Source organism: Mastomys coucha, unplaced genomic scaffold, assembly GCF_008632895.1.
Source record: "Mastomys coucha isolate ucsf_1 unplaced genomic scaffold, UCSF_Mcou_1 pScaffold21, whole genome shotgun sequence".
Lineage (NCBI taxonomy): Eukaryota > Metazoa > Chordata > Mammalia > Rodentia > Muridae > Mastomys > Mastomys coucha.
In genome coordinates, this window is record NW_022196904.1 from 161,038,875 (window position 1) to 161,048,196 (window position 9,322).

The 9,322-nt window shown below is 44.2% G+C and overlaps 1 protein-coding gene across 1 annotated transcript in view; it reads left to right on the plus strand.

Moving 5' to 3' along the window:
* The window catches only part of Mlana (melan-A), a 12,826-nt gene extending 8,991 nt beyond the window's left edge, over positions 1-3,835 (plus strand). Inside the window, exons 4-5 of the mRNA XM_031384804.1 lie at positions 2,118-2,231; positions 3,523-3,835. Of these exons, the coding sequence (XP_031240664.1) occupies positions 2,118-2,231; positions 3,523-3,591 (183 nt within the window). The 3' untranslated portion in view covers positions 3,592-3,835. The remainder of the gene's footprint in view (positions 1-2,117; positions 2,232-3,522) is intronic.
* The last annotated feature ends 5,487 nt before the right edge of the window (positions 3,836-9,322 follow it).

Here is a 9,322-nt window from a genome sequence, read left to right on the forward strand (position 1 = left end):
CTCTCTCTCTCTCTCTCTCTCTCTCTTTCTCCTTTCCTCTCCTCTCTTCTTCTCACCTCTCTCTTCTCCACATGGTGTCCCCGGCTGGTCTCTCCCTCCCCCCTCTCTCTCCTGTTCTCCCCACTTTATATTAGGTCTGTCTCATGGCTTGACTTCTCAGGGGGAATGCTTTGGCATGGTCCTGCCCAGGTGCTCTACCAATATTTTATAAAACCAACACCTAGCCATGGCAAAAGCATGGCAGGAAACATTTATTAGTTTTTACTTAGCATGTCTGAGAGTCAGCTCTTGCCTTCCACTTTGTTGAGACAGGCTTTCTCTTTCGTGTTCCTGCCTGAGCTTTGTGTGTTTCAGGCTCATTGGCTAGTGAGCCTCTGGATGACTTTGCTGTCTCCATTCAGTGTCTCACTGCAGGGGTACTGGGCTCTAGGTGCATGCTGCTGTGTTTGGACTTTTGTTATAAGTTCCCGATATTAGACTAGAACTTCTACTGGCCGAGCCACCTTCTGAGGCCATATTATCAGAATTAATACTAAAACCTTGCTTTGAGATGTTCAACCCTCCTGGAAAGCCTCGATGGCAATCTCTAGCCTAAGAGTTTTAGGTAAGTGTGGTGCAGTTATGTGGCACAGTGCAGGAAGTATTATGTCTTAGCTCCTTTCTATTGCTGTGTTAAAATACTAAAATCAATTTAAGGAGGAAATGGTCTGTTTTGGGTTATAAGCGGTTTTCTTTTTTCTTTTTTCCATTTCTTTTCTCTTTTCTGAGGGAGTTTTTGTTTGTTTGTTTGTTTTGTTTTTGTTTGTTTGTTTGTTTGTTTTTTGGAGACAGGGTTTCTCTGTGTATCCCTGGCTGTCCTGGAACTCACTCTGTAGACCAGGCTGGCCTTGAACTCAGAAATCCACCTGCCTCTGCTTCCCAAGTGCTGGGATTAAAGGCGTGCGCCACCACCGCCCGGCTGGGAGTTCTTATTCTGTAGCCCAAGCTAGCTTCAAACTAATGTTCCTTTTGCTTTGGCTTTCCTGGTGCTGGAATTATACGAGTATAGCAGAACTCCCAGCTTTCTTCCTTTATCTTACTTTTTTAAAAAAGAATTATTTATTCATTTTATGTTTATGAGTGCACTGCGGCTGTCTTCAGACGCACTAGAAGACTGCATCGGATTCCATTACAGACGGTTGTGAGCCACCGTGTGGTTGCTGGGAATTGAACTCAGGACCTCTGGCAGAGCAGTCAGTGAGTGCTCTTAACCACTGAGCCATCTCTCCAGCCCATCGTATTATCATAATTTTTTTTTTAAAGATTCTATTTCCTATGATGCCTATGAATATCTGCATGCATGTATGAAGGCATACCACATCCATGCAGAAGCCAGAAGAAGGTCCTGGATCCCCTGGAACTGGACTGTTCAACAGGAGTGAGCCACGGTACCAGCGCTGGAAACAAAATCTGGGTCCTTTGCAAGAGCAGCGAAAGCGTGTCACCACCATGGCGTCTCTTGATGGTCACCACTGAGGCGTCTCTCTAGGCCATCTCATTTCTGAAGGATAACTTCACCCATTGTTCACTTTGTAGATCCAGCCTCCTCGTCCAGACTCCCCAGCTAGTGACAGTGTGGTGCCAGGCACTTTAGTTAGTCCTGACATCTCTGAGCAGTGGGTTGTATCATCTTGCTACAGATCTCGGGCCTGAAATGAAGAGTAAGGGAGTGGTGTGAGGACACCCAACTAGTAAGTGGAAGCTAGTAAGCTAGTTAGCTAGCTTAATGCCCATTTTTACGTGTATAGGTTTTTAAAATTTTATTTTCATTTCGTGTGTAATGGTGTTTTGCTTGCATGTATGTCTATGTGGAGTGTAGGAATTCCTGAAATTGAAGTTACAGGCAGTTATGAACTGCCTTGTGGGGCTGGGAATTGAACCTGGGTACTCGAGTGGAGTGGCCAGTGCTCTTAACCACTAAGCCGTATCTCCGTCCTTAATGCTCATTTCTAAAGCGTTGTATCCTTTATCTTGTCTTTAATCGACTCATTCTTCTCCCTCTCCTCCTCCTCCTCCTCCTCCTCCTCCTCTTCCTCCTCCTTCTTATTTACTATTCATTCTATGATTTTATACTTCAGGACAAAAAGCGCCATGCTGGTACTCAAAATACCTCGAGGGAAAGATGCTCATGTGAGAGTCTTGACCACCAGGACAGCCGACTGTCTTCCCAAGAAAAAACCCATCAGCCTGTGGTAGGTGGTGATCATGCATCTGGCCATTTTCTTGTCAGCTGCTGTTAGCCCAAGTAAACAAAGTTGATTTCTATAAAAGTGTAATCTTGAATCTACTTAATGTCACTAAACGGTTAACTGACCAATAATGCTTATGATTCAGGCTGGTGTCTTAGCTCAATGACAGAGTACTTGTTTTGCATGCACGAGGCCCTAGATTCAGTCCACATGTGTGCCCCTCACCCATTAAGGTCAAAATGGTAATTTTTGTTTTGTATATTTTATAAACAAACAAACAAACATGGGGAATAGTTTTTGTTTTTTTTTTAAAGCTATGTCTTCTTAGATTTTACAGTCAATGAGAGTCTTACATGTAAGAGACACAGGAAGCATTTCTCCTATAAGGCCGAGCCACAACCACATGTATTAAACACTTGAGACATAGTTGTTGGGTAAAAGCCACTAGGCATTTAAATTCTGCATGTGTCTTGCATGCATTTCTGCTGCAGAGCACGGGTGCACGTTAAGCATGGCAAAGCAATGCCCAGCATTGATTCCGGAGTCACACGGCCCGTGCTTGTGTCTTGGCTCCATGACTTTCTATTTGGGAGCTAGGACAAGTGGCTTTCTTAGGCCTCAGTTTTTCCCTTGAACTGTAGTGAGCCTTAACTGAATGATTGGCACATTGTGCTCAGTTGGTAGATCCATGCGTCTCTCCTGACTCCATCTTTTAATGATGTCTATCATCGAGTTACCCCTCTTCCCTGCCCTAAATGTGCTGTTAGACACAACTAACAGGGACCTATGTGGTGAAGATGAAGTGTTTGTTGAGTGATACTCAGGACTCAAGAATTCATGGGTAGGTGAGTGGCCTCAGGCCTCTGTTTATAAACCCGACAACTTTGAGCCCCACCTGGTAAAAGGGGAGAACCAATTCCCCCAAACTGTCCTCTGACTTCTACATGTGTGCTGAGGCATGGGTGTTGCCCCCATAAACAAAATGACTAAATAAACCAAGCACAGTTCTTTCATTAGGACTTGGAAATTCTGATGAACAATCTGAGCATAAATATACTTCTCGATTTGGGGAATATCCCCATCTCTCTTTCTCTCTTCCCTCCAACGTTTCAATATACATATTTGTAAAATTTAATCATTACTCCATTGGGTGAAAAATCTGTATGAAAGTTTAGAAGCTTCAGTCCACAGCCAAAGTGCAAATTCGATGGATGCAAACTGCCTTGCCTCAATCCCCGCCCCCCATACCATGCACCTCTACCAAGCCCACTCTCCTCCTCTCTCCTCCTCCCAGGTTCCCAATGCTCCACCTGCCTATGAGAAGCTCTCTTCAGACCACTCACCACCACCGTATTCACCCTGAGAGCCAGGAAACTCCTGAGAACGCTGAACAACTTCTCTCACACTTCCACTTGACGTTTTAAGGCTGAGTAGGCTCCCATGTTTTGCTTTAGAATGCTGCAGAATGTGCAACTCTACTAACAGGCCAGTGCTAAATTCGTGACAGGCAAGCAGAGGGGTGGTGGGGAATGGTGAGAAATATTAACCTTGGAAAAGCTTTAATAAACACCTTAACGTATATTATCTGTCCTAGCAGTAATGCTAAATCAAATCATCATCGTTAGTATTATTTTGAGGGGTGAACTCACACGGACGATCAGGGATCTGATTTGCGAAGAGATTTTTATTTTTTTATTAGATATTTTTTTATTTGCATTTCAAATGATATCCCCTTTCCCAGTTCCCCCCCCCAAAAAAACCAAAAAAACCCTATTCCTTCCTCCCACCCCCTGCTCACCAACTCACCTTCTCCTGCTTCCTGGCCCTGGCATTCCCCTACACTGGGGCATAGAACCTTCACAGGGCCAAGGGCCTCTCTCCTCCCATTGATGAGCAACTTGGCCATCCTCTGCTACACATGCAGCTGGAGCCATGAGTCCCACAATGTGTACTCTTTGGTTGGTGGTTTAGTCCCTGAGAGCTCTGAGGGTACTAGTTAGTTCAATTGTTGTTCGTGCTAAGGGGCTGCAAACCCTTCAGCTCCTTGGGTCCTTTCTCTAGCTCCTTCACTGGGGACCCTGTGCTCAGTCCAATGGTTGGCTGCAAGCCTCCACTTCTATATTAGTCAGGCACTGGCAGAGCTTCTCAGGAGATATTATTTTTATGTGCGTTCACACTTATGTACGTGCTGTTGCACGCCGATTCCTACTGGAGTTGGAAGCTGTTGGATTCCCTGGAGATGGAGTTATGGGAGGCTTTGTGCTCCTCGTGTGGGTGCTGAGGACTGAGTCCTCTGCAGGAGCAGCAAGCACTCTTAACAACTCAGCCACCTCTTCTGACTCTCCACTGCTCCCTTAAATGAAGTGCAGCTAACTTCCGCACTCCTCTTCAGCTTTGAAAAGCAATCTACTGGCCAGTGTGAACTGAGCGGAGTTGCGGCAGGTGTTTATGGAATGTTTGTTCATAAAGGACCCCGGCACAGGTTTACAATAACTTACTTCTGGGCTGGACATTGTTAACCAGGGAGCTGTGTTCTAAAGTGATCCTGCAAGAACACACTGTAAAGTCTCTCTCTCCTCCCTCCCCTCTCTCTGTGGTGTATATTTATGCATTTGTGAGGACTGAGGTCAGTGTTGGGTAGGTCTTTGGACACAGGGTCTCTCATCGAACCCCGAGTAGTTCGGTTTGGCTAACTGGCCGGGGAGCTTCAAATACCCACCTGCTGAGCTCTGGAGTTAGTGTGCTGCCACACCTTACTATTACGTGGAGTCCATGGTTCCAAACTCTCAAGCTTGTGTAGCAGGCACCTTACAAACTAAGTCATCGTCTCCGAAGAAAATAAACAAATATATGTATATATTTGTCAAACTATAAAGTTTTGATTTTGAGAACTTCAGACATGAGTACTGTTAATTACATCATTCCATCCCTTTCCTTCTTCATCCATATCCCTATCCCACTCCTTCTCAAATTCAGGACCTCTTCCCTATATTTACTAGTTACATATGTATACATGTTTATATGTGTATGTGTACATAGATACAGAAAACTTACTGAGTCCATGTAGCATTGCTAAGAGCCTTAATCTTGAACTATAACTATTAGGTAGTACTAATTATATTTTACTTTAACAATCATAATGGATGGTAAGTTAATTAGTTTTCTGTTAGGCTTGGCAGTCGTGTAAGGATTTTTTAAAAAGTAAAAGCAATTTTAGTTTGGTTGGTGTCTGTGTATTAAGTGTCCTTGAGACAATTAAAAGCAGGGTCCATCATTTCTGATACTATCCTGCACTCTGGGCTAGCTAGCCTGCAAACTTCCAGCCTGCCTCTACTTCCCATCGCTCTGTGGGAGTGCTGGGGTTACAAGGGCACACTGCCATAGCTGGCTTTTTAAGAGGGCTCCAGGGAGCCTTCAGGCTTGCATAGCACTTCTTCTACCCACTGAACCTTCTCCCTCATTCCCTATTTAGTTTTTTTTTGTTTTTGTTTTAGTTTTTGTTTTCAAACTCTCGAAAGAACATACAGAGTAAATTACAAAGGGCCAGAGATTCTCCAGTGATATTACTGTTTACATTAATTTTTTATGCTTTTCTTTTCTTTCCTTCCTTCCTTCCTTCCTCCCTCCTTCCTTCCTTCCCTCCCTCCCTCCCTCCCTTCCTTCCTTCTTTCCTTTCTTTTCTTTCTGAGACAGGGTTTCTCTGTGTAGCCTTGGTTGTCCTGGAATTAGACCAGGCTGGCTTCCAACTCTGCCTTCCAAGTGCTGGGATTAAAGGCATGCACCAACAATGCTCAGTGTGTGGTTTTTTTTTTCATATCCATGTCTCAATTATCTTTTTTTGGTCAGCTCGTTGGTTATTACTGAGCCTAGGTTTCATGTAGCTTGTGACCAGGCTGGTATTCCAGACTACCTCCTGTGTTCTGGGACTACAGGCTTTGGTGCAATGCCAGGGAACCTTGGGGTTCATGCGTGCTAGGCAACACTCTACCACTGGATCTATATCTCTAGCCTTTTATGAAAAAAAAAATTTTTTTTTTTTTTTGGCCACATATCCTATGATCACCCTTTTGGATCATGGAGCCTCTAGCTAGCTTCTCCCCTCTGCAAAAATCAGGCTACCCAAACCTGACTCCATCGGTCTCTCAGGATAAAGAATTGATGGGTGACTGCATTCAGGCCCCAGTAGAGAAGCAAGTCCCGCTCCTTCTCCTTGCAACTCCAAGGTAAACTTAAGGATCCTATCTAGTGGCTGCCTCTGTCCCTCAGCACTAGAAAGCCCTGGCTAACTCACAGGGTGCAGAACTCCCTGCCACGCCCCAAACTCAGAAAACCCTTGACTTGTGGACTTCAAGCCTCGCTCCTTCAGGTCCTGGTCATGTTCTAATGGCGGCCCTCTCTTCCTGCGGAGCTTCTCTCCAGAGCTGAAAGTCTGCTCTCACCTCATGCTGAACAGTTGATGTCACCTTGATACACACTAAAGTCATGTGAGAGAGGGAAGAGCTACTGAGAAAAATGCCTCCATAGGCAAAGCTCTGTGAGTTTGAGGCCAGCCTAGTATACACAGCAAGTTCCAGGACAGCCAGTGCGACACAGAGAAACCCTGTCTCAAAAAATAAAAACAGGGCTGGCTGAGATGGCTCAGTGGGTAAGTGCACTAACTGCTCTTCTGAAGGTCCTGAGTTTGGATCCCAGCAACCACATGGTGGCTCACAACCATCTGTAATGAGATCTGATGCCCTCTTCTGGTGCAACTGGAAAAAGCTACAGTGTATTATGCCAGAGTGAGCAAGCAGAGGCTGGAGCGAGCAGGCCAGAGCAAGCAGAAGTCCTGAGTTCAATTCCCAGTAGACACATGATGGCTCATGGCCATCTGTACAGCTACAGTGTACTCATACATATAAAATAATTCTTTAAACAACAACAACAACAACCCAACTTGAGCTGTAGGAAGACTGTAGGGCACGTTCTTAACGGGAAGGTCCATTTCACTGTGGGTAGGGATACCCTTGGGCTGATGATCCTGGTTCTATAAGAATATAGGTTGAGCAAAGCAGCAAGCAACACTCTTCTGTGGCCTCTGTATCAGCTTCTGCTTCCATGTTCCTGCCCTGTTTGAGTTTCTGTCCCGACTTCCCTCAATGATGGACTATCATGTGGATGTTTAAGCTAAGAAGCCTTTCTTCCCTGGCTTGCTTTTGGCCACAGAACTCCTCACAGCAGTAGAATTCAGACTAGGAATCCCCATTCCCATCCTTCCCATCCCCCGCTCCCAGTCAGGGCTCCCTTTCCAAACAGAGCTTCTGAAGGGTAATTGTGTCAGCTCCTTTTTGCGAACCTGATGCTCTTAACATTTAACAGACCCTAAATGCAACCAGTATCACCTTCCTAGGTAGAGCTATAAGATGAAACTAATATTAAGAACAAGTTGTTCTTATTAAAACCTAGGAAGACTGGACAGTTGTAAAGAGCCATGAGCCTGAGACCTGCTGAGACAAAACTAAGAATCACAGAAAACTCAAGGCTGTTTAAAGAAATGTTTATCACTACATGATTCTTACTTATTGAGTCAATAAATCACCTAAAATATTTTTTGTAGAAACATAAGCGTAATATTAACAGGACCGTTTCTACCAAAGACAAAAATAGATTAAAGGGATAAACACAACAGAAAACAATGAGATCCTAAACAATGTTTGTGCCTTTCTCAATTGTTAAAATACAGATTCTCCTTTCAGACAGATGAATTCTAAATGAAGAGACTTTATCAGGGTTTTTGCCACTCTTCCACCCCTACCCTGCTTCACAAGACCTTTGAATCTCATTCACATCTTCAGAGGGATCCATGGCTTGATGGGGAACAATTTTATAGAATCACCTTGCCTTTCTCCTCCAGTCCTAACACTGTGGTCTTGAATTCAAACCTCAAGCCTCTACAGATTTCCCATGGAGATTCTTAAAGTGGAAACTTCTAGTTTCTTTGGAAAGTTAGTTATGTCAAAAGTTTTGCTGGGGCACACAGGTGACAGGATGTCTTGCTAAAGCTGACACGTGAAAGAATGTATCCCTGAAGCAGACACAGGTGAAAGGATATTTGGTTATAGCGAACGTGTGAAAGGACACTTGATGAAAGAGTATAAATATGAGCCCACAGACAGTGGGGGTGAGCACTGAGCTTTGGGTTCGTTTGCTTCACCTCGCCATCTTTCCCTAACGACACACATGTATTCATTTGCCTTACATGGCATTGCTGAGATCAACTTGTGGTAAGGCTGTCAGTGAAAGAAACTTGCCCAAGAACTGCTGGTGAAGTTCCTGCAGCAAACTGCTGCTTCAGCAGCCTAATCTCAGGCTGGTTGGCGAACCTGGCAGTTTCTTCAGGATTGAACTACAGCTGGTGTCTGCCTGTTAAGAGAACTGGACTGTAGCTGCTGGTTTGTGCCTGGTGTCTGCCTGCCTAGAGGACTGGTCTGAGGCTGCTGTGTTGTATTTGGTGTTTGTTTGCTATGGGACTGTTGCCAAAGAATACCAAGCTTGTCCCACAAAGAACTATTGCTCAACAGGTTCACTTCCCCTGTATCCTAATAACTTTTCTCTTCCACTGCCTCTGCTGGGTGGTAGGCTAGAGGAGAGGTTGAACCCTTATTAAAAGTAGGTTGCAAAAAATTTATGCCTACAGATTCTGATATAGGTATTGTAATTGTTGCTATGGTAAACAGCAGCATACTTATTTAAGGAAGGAAAAAAAGAACTAGTCAAAAAGGTACCAGCTAGGGCTAAGTCTGAGAAGGTAAGACTAACTTTAATAATTAATGAAATTACTGTACTTCAAGCTACAAATGCTGAGCATGGGAGCACTTGTAAACATCTGTCTTGCCTGATTGTTAAATGCCTCCACTTGACTTGAAGTTATCTTGTATCTCCAAAGGAATTTGAAGAAGCCCTCCACACTTTCATGTTACAGCTTGATTTTAAAAGCTCAGCCACTTGAGACATCAAAATGCCTTAATCTCAAATTATGGCAAAAACACCTTAAATGTGTCTCAGAACTTTGGGTAAAAAAAAAACCCAGACCATATCATTTTAAACAAAACCTA